Consider the following 19,137-nt stretch of genomic DNA (forward strand, 5'->3'; position numbering starts at 1 on the left):
AAGAGAATGATCTCTGTCAGTGATGGGTTCACTCTAAGATCGTTGTTGTGGGCCCACAGTTTGAATAGAGCTCCTTGCATAAATTGCGATAGTGTTTGTGGAAACTCCTTATGACCACGTCGTCAGCATAAGCGATCGTTTTTATTCGTAGTTTATTAAAATCCCAAAGTATTCCATTTATCACCAGGAGCCACAGCAGTAGCAATGGAATCGGCCACGGCCGATGGAATTAGTAATTTCCACTGAGGCCGAAACCAGTTTAATGGCAACTACAGGCGCTGGAACGACTGTGGTGTTGAGTTCGTCGTCAGATAAACTGTTCTCCACCTCAGCAGAAGTACTAACTTGACCGAGACTGTGGGCAACCGTGCCTTCCTGAAAAGCTAGAAGTTCCCTGCTTTGCTGAGTAAGACAGCCTGTAACAACTTCTACATTGATTACCCCTTGTCCGTGCCCTCCCGGAACTACCAAGAGTTGCAGCGTGTATTGCAGATGTTTGGGATATGCTTTAACTTTACAAAAACGATCTCACTCGTCTCAGTGAAGTGGCGTAAGACACGAGTATGATGGTAGAGAAACTTCATGTCGTGTCTCCGGCCGCATGTTTCCTTAATCACTGGTTCACCATTGCTGAAGGCTGCTTTTACTTGATCATAATTGCTCATCAAATCCTGAAAAAGAAGTACTCGATGTTTGGGGACTTATTGTATCCAGGGGTCTCATCAGCACCTTGGTTGTGGATAACCTTGTGGATACGAAATTGTCATGCATTTTTTTTCCGTACTAGATGTAATTTGATACTTATGGTTCACTGTGGTCCCAAATTTTTTTTACCTAAAAATCGTCAACCTATGTCCAAGTTTTGGTATAGCCACCATATAACAGTATCACCCAATTTCATACATTTTTATGTTATTAGCTGACCGAATTTGATACAAATACAAATCTTCTTATCCCCCCTCATCAATTTTAGGTGCAATTTTTTTTCGACCACGGATACCCCCAAAATGCCTAAATTATCGTATCTAATCTAAAAAATGTGTTAAACCTGGTGAAATGTACCACCTATGGGGCTATATCAAAGTTTGGACCTATCTTGACAAATTTTTATCGAACAGTTCTCTAACTGCAGGGAACCGGGTAGTTCCGTCAATCAGTGTAGCTAAAATCCTCAAAATACCGAAAATTTCGAGGTACCGTTACATGGGAGCTATATCAAAACATAGATCTACATTGCGATTTTTAGTGAGGAAGTTTCGTGACCACTGAGAACCTCAAATGTCAAATTACAGCTAGTTCGGTTAAAAATTATAGCTAAAATCTTCAAAATACCGATAATCGGAAGGTACCGTTGTATGGGGGCTATATCAAACATGGACCTATGTTGACTATTTTTGGTGGAAAAACTTTCGTGACCACTGAGAATCTCAAATGTCAAATTACTGCCAGTTCGGTTAAAAAGTATAGCTAAAATACCGAAAATCGGGAGGTACCGTTCTATGGGGGCTATATCGAAACATGGACCTATATTGTCGATTTTTGGTGCAGAACTGTCGTGACCTCTGAGAATCTCAAATATCAAATTAAAGCTAGTTCGGTTAAAAATCATAGCTAAAATCCTTAAAATACTGAAAATCGGGAGGTACCGTTGTATGGGGGCTATATCAAACATGGACCTATGTTGACTATTTTTGGTGGAAAAACTTTCGTGACCACTGAGAATCTCAAATGTCAAATTACTGCCAGTTCGGTTAAAAAGTATAGCTAAAATACCGAAAATCGGGAGGTACCGTTCTATGGGGGCTATATCGAAACATGGACCTATGTTGACGATTTTTGCTGCAGAACTTTCGTGACCACTGAGAATCTCTAATGTCAAATTACAGCTAGTTCGGTTAAAAATCATAGATAAAATCCTCAAAATACCGAAAATCGGGAGTTACCGATTGGACCAATGTTGACGATTTTTAGTGAAGAAGTTTCGTGATCACTGAGAACCTCAAATGTCAAATTACAGCTAGTTCGGTTTAAAATTGTAGCTAACACCCTCAAAATACCGAAAATCGGGAGGTACAGTTTTATGGGGGCTATACCAAAACATGGACCTATATTGACGATTTTTGGTGCAGAACTTTCGTGACCTCTGAGAATCTCAAATATCAAATTAAAGCTAGTTCGGTTAAAAATCATAGCTAAAGTCCTTAAAATACTGAAAATCGGGAGGTACCGTTGCATGGGGGCTATATCAAACATGGACCTATGTTGACGATTTTTGGTGGAAAACTTTCGTGACCACTGAGAATCTCAAATGTCAAATTACTGCTAGTTCGGTTAAAAAGTATAGCTAAAATACCGAAAATCGGGAGGTACCGTTCTATGGGGGCTATATCGAAACATGGACCTATGTTGACGATTTTTGCTGCAGAACTTTCGTGACCACTGAGAATCTCTAATGTCAAATTACAGCTAGTTCGGTTAAAAATCATAGATAAAATCCTCAAAATACCGAAAATCGGGAGGTACCGATTGGACCAATGTTGACGATTTTTAGTGAAGAAGTTTCGTGACCACTGAGAACCTCGAATGTCAAATTAAAGCTAGTTTGGTTAAAAAATGTATCTAAAATCCTCAAAATACCGAAAGTTGGGAGGTACCGTTAAATGGGGCCTATACCAAAACATTGTCCTATACTGACGATTTTTGGTGGAAAACGTTTGTGACCCCTGAGAACTTCAAATGTCAAATTACAGCTATTTCGGTTAAAAATCAAAAATCTTCAAAATGCCGAAAATCGGGAGGTACCATTATATGGGGGCTATACCAAAACTTGGGCCAATATCCATAATTGTTGGAATATTAATTTGGTGGTCACTAGGACACTAAATGTCAAATTATGGCCAATTCGTTCTAAAAATGTGAATTAAAACATCAAAACACCTGAAATCGGGGGTACCGTTATATGGGGGCTATACCAAAACATAGACCGATATAGCCCATCATCGAACTTGACCTGCCTGCAAACAAAATGTGCATCTTCCAAAAATGTTAGCGTCCTGTCTCCATTTTTGTGGATGCTAGAGTGATTACCACATACGGATGGACAAACGGACATGCATAGATCGACTCGGAATTTTACCCTGATCAAGAATATATATACTTTATAGGGAAGTAAATGATTATTTTAATGCGTAACACATGGATAAACAAACTTGATATACCCACCATACTATGGTGGAGGGTATAAAAATTAGATATTTGGGCTTCCAGTGGTTAAAAACATTTCTTAATTTTTTTTGTTACTTCTTAATATTTGAATGGAATATACTTTACTTCAATCATTAATAGGCAAAAGGTTCATTCATTCCTGCTACGAAAATGGCTCCCTTATACATATATAGCCACTGGGAACATGAAATTCCAAATCACCCCTAATTCAGTCTGGAAATGTAGTTAATATTCTCAAAATATCGACATATCATTTTATTTATATAACTTCATTAAAACACTGTAAATTGTGTATTACCAGGATTACCTGAAATCCTTTTATTATTCTGTAGCTGTTGGCGCGCCCTCCAGATTCGACTGTTGCTTGTGAAACAATGGCAACCGAGAGACTGTGTGTATGTGTCTGTGTATGGATGGGAATTTATTGAAATCCTTTTTGTAAAACTTTAATTACAAAAGGTATCATATTAATGGCCATAACAATCCCGTTATTGTCCAAATAAAATAAAAGTTCGATTTTCATGAACACTGAGGATATATATTTTTTTAATTTATTTATTTTTTCGTATTTTTTGTCTCTTTTCATGATTGAATTTAACAATTTTTGTGTGTGTTTCTTCTTTTTCTTTTTCTTCATTCTCGTATTTTGACACCCACCCTCAACAGAATTAAAATCGATATCTTAAATCAAGAATATACCGTTTATTATGTTGGCTCCAATTCGGGACACATCTACAAAATCGTCCAGTATTATCGCAATGGTGAATCTCTGTCGAAGCTGTTGGATATCTTTGAAATCGCCCCCAATGAACCCATTCAGGTGATGCAAATCAGTCAGACACGTAAATCGTTGTACGTTGCCACGGATCATCGTGTCAAACAAATCGACATGGCCATGTGCAATCGTCGCTATGACAATTGTTTCCGTTGTGTACGTGATCCTTACTGTGGCTGGGATAAGGATGCCAATACATGTCGTCCTTATGAATTGGATTTGTTGCAGGTAAGTTTTTGCTTTCGGTTGTGTGTATGTTGGCTTTTTCGAAAATTTGTTTTTCGGTTTTTGTCCCAATCAAGCGAAGAAAACTTGAGAAGACAATTAAGCTGTTGGATGGAATAGTTAATCATTTTTTGCAATACCTTATTGATATATTTTAACTAATGATTTTATATCAATAAATCAATGTTAAGATATTTTGTTGTGGCGAGACTGGCCAATACTGGGCAAGACCACATATATTTGCAAAAACATTTTTACGAATTTCAATGCCATTCCATGAAATTGATTTAATTTCGTTTCCTACATCCAACAACTATGCTTAAGCCTGGAAACCCCACACACATCCTGACTCCTCTTTCCTTATGTTTTTTTTTTTTTAGGATGTTGGCAATGAGACCAGCGATATTTGTGACTCAAGCGTTTTGAAAAAGAAAATCACTGTTACCTATGGCCAAAGTGTTCACTTGGGTTGCTTTGTTAAAATACCCGAAGTTTTGAAAAATGAACAAGTAACCTGGTATCATCACTCGAAGGATAAGGGACGGTAAGAGATTTTTAATTTGCTAATTGTGTTTTTGCTTGTTAATTAATAACCGCACATTTGTGTTCTCATTGCCCCTGTTTTCTCCCATTTCAGCTATGAAATCAAATATAATCCCACCAAATACATTGAAACCACCGAACGAGGTTTGGTTGTGGTATCCGTTAATGAAGCAGATGGTGGACGTTACGATTGCCATTTAGGAGGTTCATTGTTGTGCAGTTATAATATTACCGTAGATGCTCATAGGTATGTAAAAAATAGCTGTTAATTTGTAGATGTAGATATGTAGTTTGTAAGGGGAACTTTTGATATATTAAATACCTGTTCCGACGGGCCAACTTTGTTACATTCTATAAGCATAAAGGCTCCCAAGTTGCTTTAAGATTTTTAATAGAGACTTGTCCCACAGTTTGTATTTAAAGGAGTTCAAAGAGTGTACTATTTACTTCATCATTATACGAGGGGCACTAGAAATCCTTCTGACCTAGGTAACACGCAGTGTCGCCAGGCGTCATTTAACATTTTTTTTTTTTTTTTTTTGAAAGCTTGACTGTTTTTAGCTTAAGCGTACTCAGGACAGTTTGCCATACGACAATAATGGATTTTTCGCGTCAGATCCAGCAAACTTGTTCAATCGCTCAAAAAGTGTCTTGTGTATTGGTGCAAAGAAATTGTGAATAACAAGTAAAAAAGTATCAGTCGGCTTGGCCGACAGAGATATACCCTCAGCCTGTGTGGAATGAATTACTTTTTTCCCAAAAAAAAAAAATTATGTAATTACGGGGGGTTTTCAAAATTTTGGGCTATGAACCGACAAAAGTATGGATAGGATTAAAGCTCAAAAATTTGCGGCGATATCGATAGATAGACCTTTTTTATCACACTAGCCTACGAAGAACATAATATCGCTATAAACAAGGTCAATAGGAAAACCTTCGGTAAAAATGTCCAAAGGATCCTCGAACAGACCCTTAACCACACAAAAATGTTGAACATTTATGTGGGTGGTACCTCAAGGATTGGACAAACAAGACCCAAATTTGAACATAAACTAAGTTTCGACAATATTTAGAGATCCAAAGTTTGGACTAAATCGGTTGATACTTTCGAATATTTTCGAACTTTTGTGGGGGGAGGTACCGGAAGGAGTGGGCCTATAAGCACCACTTTCGAATTTCATCTAATATTTGAAGAAATATTACAATATCCAAAGTGTGAAAGAACGCAGTATTCGGTTCGAGCTCTCCAGCCACTACACATGACGCCATAGGGATTTTTTACAATTTTCGGGCTGTTTTCTCAAGAAGTATGGACTTGCCCCTGAAAAAGTTTGAATATCGTAATTAAGGCACCGAATGCAAGTTGCTTCAACAAAAACTAAAGTGATTCGAGAGCAGGTCTTAAAGTGAATTTATCCAAAATTTTGTGTGGAAGGTAGGCGAAGGAGTGGACAAATAAAGTTCATATTCTAACCTGATCTATATCTGGTAGATATATTAGGATGTGTAAAGTATGGACCAAATCGGTCACTCCCATCAAGAGTTATCGTGAGCACAATTTTTCAGAACATTTTGGAACCTTTGTGTGGGAGGTACCTAAGGAGTGGACCAATATGGCTTATCTTCAAACTTAAACTAAGTTTGCACAAAATATTACGAAGGCCACGTTTTGGACCGAATCGGCAGATCCGTTCGAGATTTATCTACACACGGTGTCATAGGTTTTTTTTTTTGTACCGTTCAGGCTATTTTCTCAGGAAGTATGGACTTGCCTCTGATGAAACTTATACCGTCTTAGGGGGCAATACAAGTTGCTAAAACAAAAATCAAAGCATTCGAGAGCAGGTCCTAAACTGAACTTTTACGAAATTTTGTGTGCGAGGTACCCGAAGGAGTGGACCGATTGAGTCCATATTGGAACATCATCTAAGACTGGTAGAAATTTCACGATGTGCTAAGTATGCACCAAATCAGTTAATTCCTTCAAGAGTTATCGTGCGCACAAATTTTCCGAACATTTCCGAAGTTTGTGGGGGAGGTGCCGAAAGGAATGGACCGATATAAGCCATATTCGAACTTAGACTAAGTTTGGACAAAATATTACGAAAGCCAAAGTTTGGACTGAATCAGTTGATCCGTTCGAGAGAAATCGTGCGCACCAGCCAACTCCAAATTGTCTGAAACACATTTCGTCCAAACATACTTGGGGTCTAAACCCTTTATTTCGATCAGCACATTTTGCCCGTATGAAAGTGTATATACCCTCGTAAGCATAAGTGCTGAGGGTATAAAAAAATCGTGGTGCATAAACGACATTTATAAGATAGTCACAGACGACAATCTTGGGTCTATGCTTAGGAGCCCAAAACAAAACGGGAATCGACTGTTTTGGTCTTCGAAAGCGAGCCAAATCCAACGAAAGTTGTTCATGGAAGAAGATCTTGAAGGCAAATTGTCGCCTGTTTCTTCGGCAAAACTGACCGTGTGGCGACTATATGGCTTCAGAAATGTAGGACGGTAAATTCTGAGTGGTGCACTACAATTTGTTTGCCAGAAGTGCTGAAAAAGAGAAGACCAATCATTCTGCATCATGACAATGCGAGCTCTCACACATCAACTCAAACCAGCGCCTGTTTGACCAGATAGAACGTGGAATTGATGGATCATCCGCGGTACAGCCCCGACTGGTGATCAAATGACTTTATTTGATTCCAGTATTTCAAGAAAAAAGGCGTGGTCGACGATTTTCGTAGCCAAAAGCGTTCAAAAATCATGTTTTTGGAGGTATCTCAATGAAGCCACTGAAAACAATCCAGAACATGGTCGTATTTCAAACTGTCCTGGGTACATACTTAGCTGGCCCATTACAGAACATTTGTTCCACAATCCGAACTAAGAAATACCACGCTGTTTCATCTCTTCATCCATGCGTGCACCGCCATGTGGTCTTTTTAGGGGGTTCATCATTGCTCATTCTTATGATATGGCCTAGCCAACGCAATCTTTGCATCTCGATACGTTTATCTTTACGGATGTCTTTGTAAAGCAGATACAGCTCGTGGTTCATACGACTTCAATATTCACCGTCAACGCAGGTTGGTCCATAGATCTTTCGCAGCATTTTTCTCCCAAACACACCAACCTCCGCCTTGTCAGCAAGTGCCCAGGATTCTAAACCATACATCAGCATGGGTAGTATCAGTGTTTTGTAAAGCGTTGTTTTTGTTCGACGAGATCTGGCTTTATTCTTAAACTGCTTACTTAAACCAAAGTAGAATCTGTTGGCCAATATAATTCTTCTCATTATTTCACAACTGATGTTGTTTGTTGTGTTTACGGTGGTGCCGAGGTTTACGAAATCTTTTACTACCTCAAAATAATAGGAACCAACTTCAAGGGTTGGTCTTCTCGCCGTTTACCACCAGACCCACTTTAGCAGATTCCCTTTCGACTTTTGCAAAGGTACCAGTTACTTATGTCTGTTTGTATATATTGTGCCACTTTTTTGACCTTCGTATTTCGTATAACCTTTTCCAGCAGACTGTAAAATAAGTCACGCGAGAAGCCGCGTCCTTGCCTGAAACCTTTTTTGGCACTAAACTCTTCGGAGAGGTTATTTATTTATTTGCCATGTCTAAAGCCGCATTGGTACGGCCTAATTATTTCATTGACAATAGGCTTTAGTCGTTCGCATAATATCCCTGACAATATCTTGTAGGCAATACGGAGAAGACTTATGCCCCTATAGTTAGAGAATACAGTCTTATCTCCTTTCTTGTGGACAGGGCACAGGATGCTCATGTTCCAATCATCGGGTACTCGTTCTTCTTGTCAGATAGTGCTAACTAGCTGATGAATACACCTTATCAGAGTGTCGCCTCCGGTTTGAACAGTTCGGCTGGTAAGCCATCGGCTCCTACTGCTTTATTATTCTTCAGCCGGCTTATTGCTGTCTTTACCTCATCTTGGCTGGGCGGTATACATTTAATACCATCTTCTGGGATTGGATCTGTGGTATCTTTGCCGTCTTCGCTACTATCGGATACCAACAGTTTGAAGAAATGTTCTTTCCATATCCTGAGCACACTATCTGTATCAGTTACCAAATTACCTTGCTGGTCTCCACAGCAGAATGTTCCTGTACCTAAGCCATCTGTTTGATGTTTCACTCTTTGGTAAAATTTTCTGACTTCATTCTGGCTCCTGTACATCTCGATTTTTTCACACTCCCGCTTTTCCATTTCTCTCTTTTTCTTGCGAAAAAGACGTTCTCTCTTCTCTCCTTTTCTACCGATATCTCTCTCGTGCGCTACGCGTTGCTACTGATTGTAAAGTAGCTCTATATGCCGCATTTTTCTCTTCGGTAGCAGCACGACACTCCTGCTCATACCATGAATTCCTTTGTGGAGGTCTCTGGAATCCAAGTAAGGATTTTGCGGCTGTTTGCATGGAGTGGGCAATATTTTGCCATTGTGTTGTTATGTTATCGGGACAAGGAGTGCTCTTATTAAGCAATTGGGTTAGTTGAGTGGAATATGCTGTGACTATCTGTTGTGTTTGCAGCCTATCGATGTCCAACTTCCGCGTTGTGTCTGTTCGTGCTTTATTATCAACGTTTAGACGGGTTCGTACCTTTGCTGCAACAAGGTAGTGGCCCGAATCAATGTTGGCTTCTCGGAACGAACGCACATCCAACACGCGCGATGAATGTCTTCCATCTATCACAACGTGATCACTTTGATTTCTTGTTTTCTGGACTGTAGATAGACAGGTGCCCTTATGAATAAACTTTAGAGGGATTTGTTTTTCTTTTCTTTTGTTTTTTTCATAGTAAGCTGCTTTTTTAAGGGAGGGTTACAAACCCGGCGCCCAAACCCAAGTTTTTAACGTTCTTATGGGTGAACGCGCGGGAACATGTTAGTTCACTACCTTTAACGGGTGTTAAAGGCAGCTCCCCAGGTGACAACTCAGGGAGGTCGGTGTCCACTTGAGATGAGAGAGGGACCAAGATAAATCCTAGACTTTGCCGTGTTAAAGCCGGTCAGGACCGTTCCTTGGTAGCTCTCATCCCCTACGTCACCCACCCATTTCAAAATACGCCAATTTTAATTTTACAACAAGATTTTACACTACAAAAAATTTGTTATTGTTACCTTTAATTCACATTTCACATTATATATTATTTGAATTTTTCATTGCAGATGTACACCACCCAACAAAAGCAATGACTATCAGAAAATCTATTCGGATTGGTGTCATGAATTTGAAAAGTACAAAACAGCTATGAAATCGTGGGAAAAGAAACAAGCGGTAAGTTTGCACAACAATTTATTTAACTAGTAACCTATTAAGCGCAAAATAATTGAAGACATATCGATAGATATATAAATTATATTTCATTGACCTAAACCACAATGACAGTTTACCCGTTGACCCGTCCTGTTGGATTTTCCATGATACCTTCTTCATACGGATGTATGTACATATATTTACCTATCACCGACAACGTATTTTATGTTCTGTGGTCCGTGTCGTTTACCCTGTAATACCACAACAAATCAATATCAAACGATTTTAAACCGTTTAAACTTAATATACAAACCGTTTAATTCAATATTCCGTAAATGGTAGGAGGTGTTTTTGTCTCGTCATTCTTATAATGGGAAATGTGAACGAACGGCTGCATTCAATGGTGTTGCAACACTTCTTTGCCTTAATAGCTGCTTTGTAATCCCTTTCATTATTTAAAATTAATGAATATTTTATGAAATTTATAAGCTTAATTAAATATTAAATATTGGGAGCTTAGGGTGGTTAAAAGGGATTATTGTGCAAAATATTAAATGTAGCGTTTTATGTATTGCAAGTTAATAGTTGTTGTTACATTGTTGCCGAGCAAGTGTGAGAGATTCGATAAATGTGTCGTTGATACCACATAAGTAGAAGCTAGTTAAAAGTGCATAAATAAATACATAAATATGTATGTATACGAGTAATGGGAAGAATAGATATTGTATCAAATAGTAGGTTTATCATATGTATATTTTTTGTTCATAATAATTCTCAAGATAGTTGTTGTTATTTAATTGTATAGCAGGGCATATGTAAAATTTTATGTTAACATATCGTCGGTGTCCTGCTTCAGTGTTCTATACGCCGTTTTTCCGTTTACAGATAATCGCATTTTAATGTTTGCGTCACAACTGCTTGGAGCTGACTGAAATATGTATTTATATTTTTGACAAGATTTATTATTTATAGTATATAGTATATTTTTGCCAAAAGTTAGAGAAATATCTGCTAGAATAAAATAGTTATAGAGAATTTTTTAAAAATAGAATTTTTGTCGAATTGTTCCATATCCACACTTATTAAACACAATGTAAATCACATGGAACAAAGTCACAAATAAATATTCCCATCTTTGCCTCAATGAATTAAAACCTTTTAGAGCGAAAATAAAAGTTCTGATTTTTGAAATGTATTTTTTAATTCGTAAGTTATTAAAATATTAATTTCATACTGAAATGAATTTAAGCTTTCGGACCAAAAGATGGATATCTCGGAAACTAGAGAAGATAGGAAAAAGCCGACAGAAAAATTCAGAAAGAGAATACGGGAAAACCCTGGAAACCCACCCCCTATATCTCAAAAAGTAAAAAATGGCGTGCGGAACACTTATGCATGACACCGACGATATGACGCTGAACTGGGAAATATTTTATAAAAAAATCATAATTTTATTTTTTGAATTTGCAGTTGTGTACACTTTTGTCAAAATAAACTTGCTTTGCCCCTTCCAAAATAAATGGTGCATTGTAAGACCCTTTCCAAAGAAAATCATGTTTGGAAGGCCCCTTCCAAAGGAAATGGTGCTTCGGAAGACCCTTTTCAAAGCAAAGGTTGCTTTGTAAGACCCTTTCAAAAGGAAAAGGTGCTTCATGAAACTCTTTCCAATGGAAAGGGTGCTTCGTAAGACCCTTTCCAATGGAAATGTTGCTTCGGAAGACACTTTCCAAATAAAATGTTGCTTCGGAAGGTCCTTTCCAAAGGAGAGGTTGCTTTGTAGAACACTTTCCAAAGGAACGGGTGCTTTGTAAGACCCTTTGCGAAGGAACGGGTGCTTTGTAAGACCATTTCCAAAGGAACGGCTGCTTTGTAAGACCCTTTCTAAAAGAACGTGTGCTTTGTAAGACCCTTTCCAAAGGAACGAGTGCTTTTTAAGACCCTTTCTAAAAGAACGGGTGCTTTTTAAGACCCTTTCCAAAGGAACGGGTGCTTGTAAGACCCTTTCTAAAGGAACGAGTGCTTTGTAAGACCCTTTCCAAATTAACTGGTGCTATTTAAGACCTTTTCCAAAGGAACGAGTGCTTTATAAAACCCTTTCCAAAGCAACGGGTGCTTTGTAAGACCCTTTCCAAAGGAACGGGTGCTTTGTAAGTCCCTTTCCAAAGGAACGGGTGTTTTGTAAGACCTTTTCCAAAGGAACGGGTGCTTTGTAAGACCCTTTCCAAAGCAACGGGTGCTTTGTAAGACCCTTTCCAAAGGAACGGGTGCTTTGTAAGTCCCTTTCCAAAGGAACGGGTGTTTTGTAAGACCTTTTCCAAAGGAACGGGTGCTTTGTAAGACCCTTTCCAAAGCAATGGGTGCTTTGTAAAACTTTTTCTAAAGGAACGGGTGTTTTCTAAGACCCTTTTCAAAGAAACGGGTGCTTTTTAAGACCCTTTCCAAAGGAACGGGTGCTTTGTAAGACCATTTTCAAAGGAACGGGTGCTTGTAAGACCATTTTCAAAGGAACGGGTGCTTGTAAGACCATTTTCAAAGGAACGGGTGCTTGTAAGATTCTTTCCAAAGCAACGGGTGCTTTGTAAGACCCTTTCCAAAGGAACGGGTGCTTTGTAAGACCCTTTCCAAAGCAACGGGTGCTTTGTAAGACCCTTTCCAAAGGAACGGGTGCTCTGTAAGACCCTTTCCAAAGGAACGGGTGCTTTGTAAGACCCTTTCCAAAGGAACGGGTGCTTTGTAAGACCCTTTCCAAAGGAACGGGTGCTTTGTAAGACCCTTTCCAAAGGAACGGGTGCTTTGTAAGACCCTTTCCAAAGGAACGGGTGCTTTGTAAGACCCTTTCCAAAGGAACGGGTGCTTTGTAAGACCCTTTCCAAAGGAACGGGTGCTTTGTAAGACCCTTTCCAAAGGAACGGGTGCTTTGTAAGACCCTTTCCAAAGCAACGTGTGCTTTGTAAGACCCTTTCCAAAGGAACGGGTGCTTTGTAAGACCCTTTCCAAAGGAACGGGTGCTTTGTAAGACCCTTTCCAAAGGAACGGGTGCTTTGTAAGACCCTTTCCAAAGGAACGGGTGCTTTGTAAGACCCTTTTCAGAGGAACGGTTGCTTTGTAAGACCCTTTTCAGAGGAACGGTTGCTTTGTAAGACCCTTTCCAAAGGAACGGGTGCTTTGTAAGACCCTTTCCAAAGGAACGGGTGCTTTGTAAGACCCTTTCCAAAGGAACGGGTGCTTTGTAAGACCCTTTCCAACGGAACGGGTGTTTTGTAAGACCCTTTCCAATGGAACGGGTGCTTTGTAAGACCCTTTCCAAAGGTACGGGTGCTTTGTAAGACCCTTTCCAGTGGAACGGGTGCATTGTAATACCCTTTCCAAAGGAACGGGTGCTTTGTAAGACCCTTTCCAAAGGAACGGGTGCTTTGTAAGACCCTTTCCAATGGAACGGGTGCTTTGTAAGACCCTTTCCAAAGGAACGGGTGCTTTGTAAGACCCTTTCCAAAGGATCGGGTGCTTTGTAAGACCCAAAAGAACGGGTGCTTTGTAAGACCCTTTCCAAAGGAACGGGTGCTTTGTAAGACCCTTTCCAAAGGAACGGGTGCTTTGTAATACCCTTTCCAAAGGAACGGGTGCTTTGTAAGACCCTTTCCAAAGGAACGGGTGCTTTGTAATACCCTTTCCAAAGGAACGAGTGCTTTGTAAAACCCTTTCCAAAGGAACGGGTGCTTTGTAAGACCCTTTCCAAAGGAACGGGTGCTTTGTAATACCCTTTCCAAAGGAACGAGTGCTTTGTAAAACCCTTTCCAAAGGAACGGGTGCTTTGTAAGTCCCTTTCCAATGGAAAGGATGCTTTGTGAGACCCAAAGGAACGGGTGCTTTGTTAGACCCTTTCCAAAACAACGGGTGCTTTGTAAGACCCTTTCCAAAGGAAGAGGTGTTTTGTAAGACCCAAAGGAACGGGTGCTTTGTAAGACCCTTTCCAAAGCAACGGGTGCTTTTTAAGACCCAAAGGAACGGGTGCTTTGTAAGAACCTTTCCAAAGCAACGGGTGCTTTTTAAGACCCAAAGGAACGGGTGCTTTGTAAGACCCTTTCCAAAGGAACGGGTGCTTTGTAATACCCTTTCCAAAGGAACGAGTGCTTTGTAAAACCCTTTCCAAAGGAACGGGTGCTTTGTAAGTCCCTTTCCAATGGAAAGGATGCTTTGTGAGACCCAAAGGAACGGGTGCTTTGTTAGACCCTTTCCAAAACAACGGGTGCTTTGTAAGACCCTTTCCAAAGGAAGAGGTGTTTTGTAAGACCCAAAGGAACGGGAGCTTTGTAAGACCCTTTCCAAAGCAACGGGTGCTTTTTAAGACCCAAAGGAACGGGTGCTTTTTAAGACCCAAAGGAACGGGTGCTTTGTAAGAACCTTTCCAAAGCAACGGGTGCTTTGTAAGACCCTTTCCAAAGGAGCGGGTGCTTTTTAAAACCCTTTCCAAAGGAACGGGTGCTTTTTGAAACCCTTTCCAAAGGAACGGGTGCTTTTTAAAACCCTTTCCAAAGGAACGGGTGCTTTTTAAAACCCTTTCCAAAGGAACGGGTGCTTTGTAAGACCCTTTCCAAAGAAACGGGTGCTTTGTAAGACCCTTTCCAAAGCAACGGGTGCTTTGTAAGGCCCTTTCCAAAGGAACGGGAGCTTTGTAAGACCCTTTCCAACGCAATGGGTGCTTTGTAAAACTTTTTCTAAAGGAACGGGTGTTTTCTAAGACCCTTTTCAAAGAAACGGGTGCTTTTTAAGACCCTTTCCAAAGGAACGGTTGCTTTGTAAGACCCTTTCCGAAGGAACGGGTGCTTTGTAAGACCCTTTCCAAAGGAACGGGTGTTTTCTAAGACCCTTTTCAAAGAAACGGGTGCTTTTTAAGACCCTTTCCAAAGGAACGGTTGCTTTGTAAGACCCTTTCCAAAGGAATGGGTGCTTTGTAAGATCCTTTCCAAAGGAGCGTGTGCTTTGTAAGACCCTTTCCAAAGGAACGGGTGCTTTGTAAGACCCTTTCCAAAGGAACGGGTGCTTTGTAAGACCCTTTCCAAAGGAATGGGTGATTTGTAAGACCCTTTCCAAAGGAACGGGCGCTTTGCAAGACCCTTTAGAAAGGAACGGGTGCTTTGTAAGACCCTTTCCAAAGGAACGGGTGATTTGTAAGAGCATTTCCAAAGGAACGGGTGCTTTGTAAAACCCTTTCCAAAGGAACGAGTGCTTTGTAAGACCCTTTCCAAAGGAACGGGTGCTTTGAAGGACCCTTTCCAAATGAACGGGTGCTTTGAAGGACCCTTTCCAAAGGAACGGGTGCTTTGTAAGACCCTTTCCAAAGAAAAGGGTACTTTGTAAGATCCTTTCCAAAGGCATGGGTGCTTTGTAAGTCCTTTTGCAAAGGAACTTGTGCTTTGTAAGACTTATTGCAAAGGAACTTGTGCTTTGTAAGACTTATTGCAAAGGAACGGGTGTTTTGTAAGACCCTTTCCAAAGGAACGGGTGATTTGTAAGACCCTTTCCAAAGGAACGGGTGCTTTGTAAGACCCTTTCCAAAGGAACGGGTGCTTTGTAAGACCCTTTCCAAAGGAACGGGTGCTTTGTAAGACCCTTTCCAAAGGAACGGGTGCTTTGTAAGACCCTTTCCAAAGGAACGGGTGCTTTGTAATACCCTTTCCAAAGGAACGGGTGCTTATTCTGGCCACAACCTTCAAAATACCGAAAATCGGGAGGTACCGGTCTATGGGGGCTATATGAAGGCGTGGACCTATACCGACAAAATTCTGGGGAAAAGTTTTATACCACCAACGAATTTCAATTTCAATCATTTCAGAGGAATATTGAGACCACAACTTTCAAAATACCGAAAATCGGGAGGTATTGTTCTAATGGGGCTGTATGAAGGCGTGAACCTATACCGACAAGATTCTAGGGGCAAGTTTTATATCCCTAACGAAGACTAAGTATCAAATTTCAACCATTTCGGTGTTATAATGAAACTAAAACTTTCAAAATACCGAAAATCGTGTGGTACCGTTCTATGGGGGCTATATCAAAACTTGGTCCGATATAGCCCATTTTCAATACCAAACATCCTAAGAGTAATATAAACTTCTATACAAAGGTGTTACAAACAGATTAACAAATTTAATTATACCCTCCATACTATGTATGGTGGAGGCTATAAAGATGATCAGGGGCTGCGTCCGGGTGTTGTACCTATGGGTTGCGATACTTAGGACGGTTCTCTCGATGCCTGATCGTCTACTATGTAACTGACAATGCGAGACCTAGGACGGTTCTCGTGGCGTATAGATGTCCACCCTTCGAACTGCCGATGCCAGACCTGGGACGGTTCTCGCGGGATCGAGCCGCCTGCACTCAGAAGTACCTACCTACCGAGTAGCCTACACTTTGGGCTACCAACGTGAGGCCACGGACGGTTCTCAAGGAGTTTAGATGTCTCCACTTCGGGTTGCTGATGCGAGACCTAGGACGGTTCTCGGGACTAGGGCGTAACACTGCGCTGTCGTAGACCGTTGCTGTAGGAAGACTTCCTTAAGAGCTGTGACGATTTGCGTGTAGAAACTCAATCGCCTCTCTAGCTTGGCGAACGATTGCACTGGGACATTTGACTGCGATGACATTCTACTAAACTTTAGAGTTGTGCCAAAGGAACTATATGGAACTATCTAGTTCACTTCGCAGTTCCAATGGCCCACCTTTTTTCTTTGAACAAACTGCGTATACTTACTATCACACGTTATATTTAATGATGTTACTCATACGCTTTGGAACTAGTACCAGGAACTAGGAACTAGATGACCCAACTCTACTAAACTTAGGTTTATATCTATGCTGGGTACTCTTTTCGCACTTCCACTCTGGATACTTTTCTCACGTTCACTCGGTTAGTTCCACTGTCACTGACTGTCCCCGCTACCAGCTTGCTGCGTCCTTTAATAGGGTCCTTGTTTACCGTCGGCATTAGCTCTAAAACCTATCCCCTGTCATGTTGTTATTGGTTGTTTACGAGCAACACGGTATAACTCCTGGGCTCCCTTTTGTTGTTGGTTGTTTAATATTGGGCAAAACATTAGATTTCCTAAGGTCCTACATTAGGGTGTTTACGGACTCCACCGTGCGCCGTACCCATGTATGTTATTGCAGGTTGTTTACGAACTCAATCGTACACAATACCTGTGTATGTTGTTGCCGGCAGATTACACCCAAGCGTCGCTTTAAAATTGCATTTGCGCGTAAATCGTTGCTTGTTGTTTACGAACTCCAATTGGAATGGTTGTTTACTTCGATGATCCTGTTTGTTGTGCTGATGATGATCGTTGGTGTGAAGAAGAACAACTGCGACGACCATTTTTTGCAATTTTAAAAAATACGTCATTTTTGCAAATTTCTGGAGAAACTTTAACCGATATTGTGTACATTTTTTCAGGCGTGTAGGATTGTTGTCTTTAAGAACCGTTTAAATAAATTACTGTAGCGTTTACTCGATGTGTGCTATTTAATTTTTGCTCAGGTACTACATATTTGTGAAGTTCAAAATTTAGTGGACTAGAACTTTTAGGGAAAACTTAGAACACAGAATGATGCCCGAGAGTATCCTCTTTTATACCGTCCCGCTCCTTGCCTTTAACACTTTTTTAAATTTTTTAAAATTACATGGGTGAAAATGTGTGTTTTTTCTATACAATATAAATTATAGCTTTTTTTAAACAAATGGACATTGTTTTAAAATATGATTTTTTATAAGAGTTATATGAGTTTTTTGAATGGTTTTTTTATTTTAGAAAAATATTTAAATTAAAAAAAAAATACAAAAAACTTTTCCAAAATTTTTTTTTTTGATAATTTTTTTTATTTTTAAGGTTTCTTTATTGGTGTTTGAAATAAAATAAATAGTTAGAACGTATGAAATACACAAAAACACTCATATTTAAATGCAAAATATGAAAAAAATACAATTTTTAACATTGAGCTTGAATCCCCGTTCAACTTCTAGACCGAAAATATGAAAATATCTCTCTCCGTTCAAAAGTTACAGAGTTTTGAACAGGAAAAAACGATTCTGAACCACTGTGCAACGGAGGAAAATGCAATATCCAATGTCTAATCACCGTATAAATTAAATAAAATTGTACTTCTTACTAATTCACTATCTTTGTTTCTTCTTTGTCATTTCAGCAATGTTCATCACGTCAGAATTTCAGTCAACAACATCCAAATGAAGTATTTCGCAAAAATATAGTCTGATATCAAGAAGGACTCAATGCTGCTGCTAATTCATTAACGTCCATTAAACTTTTTTAAAGCAAATGCATATTCATTTTGAAAAGAACAAAAATTACCAACTAACACATGCATACATACTTAACCATAGAAATACAATGCAAAGCAATAGCAATATTAAAAGAAAAGAAACAACAAACAAAAAATAGCAAAAAAAAAACTACTTAATAAAATGACGATGCCGTTTAAACGCTAATATTCAAAGAGAAACAGACAACTTATATTTGCAGTTTAGACAAAGACAAAGAAACAAACACTATAAAAGTTCCCGCATATTTAAAATACATACATACATTATTATTATACATATGAAAATAGCAATATATATGAGATCACAATAAACGTGGCATTTATTATAGAGATTTGTAAGTTTATTAAATAATTATTATAAAATAACAGAAAAAATGAAACAGAAAATAAAATAAAATAATTAAAACCAGAAATATTTAATATAACATCCATTATTACATCCACATTACTGTAAACGGAAAACAATTTACAGAACAGTTACAGCTCAGCTACAAATTGAACGACAGCAAAAAATCTAAATATTTATCAAAAGTACTTTCATGTTCGCTTTTTAATTATTAGCAAAATGAAAACTTTAGATAAAAAATGAAATTGAAATGAAAAACTATTCTAAACTAAATACATACAAATAAGAAATCCATTAACTATAAAATATCTAACACAATATACTGCCCAACAACGAAATCCAACACACACATATATACGTATAAATATTTATTTTATTTTCATCATTACAGAGGTTC

The 19,137-nt window shown here is 39.2% G+C and overlaps 1 protein-coding gene across 2 annotated transcripts in view; it reads left to right on the plus strand.

Moving 5' to 3' along the window:
- The window catches only part of Sema2a (Semaphorin 2a), a 491,368-nt gene extending 472,582 nt beyond the window's left edge, over positions 1-18,786 (plus strand). For both annotated transcript variants that reach the window (XM_073957591.1, XM_073957592.1), the window contains exons 11-15: positions 3,892-4,228; positions 4,606-4,769; positions 4,863-5,015; positions 9,970-10,078; positions 18,260-18,786. In XM_073957591.1, coding sequence (XP_073813692.1) covers positions 3,892-4,228; positions 4,606-4,769; positions 4,863-5,015; positions 9,970-10,078; positions 18,260-18,328 — 832 coding nt within the window. In that variant the 3' untranslated portion in view covers positions 18,329-18,786. The remainder of the gene's footprint in view (positions 1-3,891; positions 4,229-4,605; positions 4,770-4,862; positions 5,016-9,969; positions 10,079-18,259) is intronic.
- Positions 18,787-19,137: the final 351 nt, after the last annotated feature.

The sequence above is a fragment of the Musca autumnalis genome, unplaced genomic scaffold, assembly GCF_047663935.1.
Source record: "Musca autumnalis isolate F117 unplaced genomic scaffold, ASM4766393v1 scaffold_5, whole genome shotgun sequence".
Classification (NCBI taxonomy): domain Eukaryota; kingdom Metazoa; phylum Arthropoda; class Insecta; order Diptera; family Muscidae; genus Musca; species Musca autumnalis.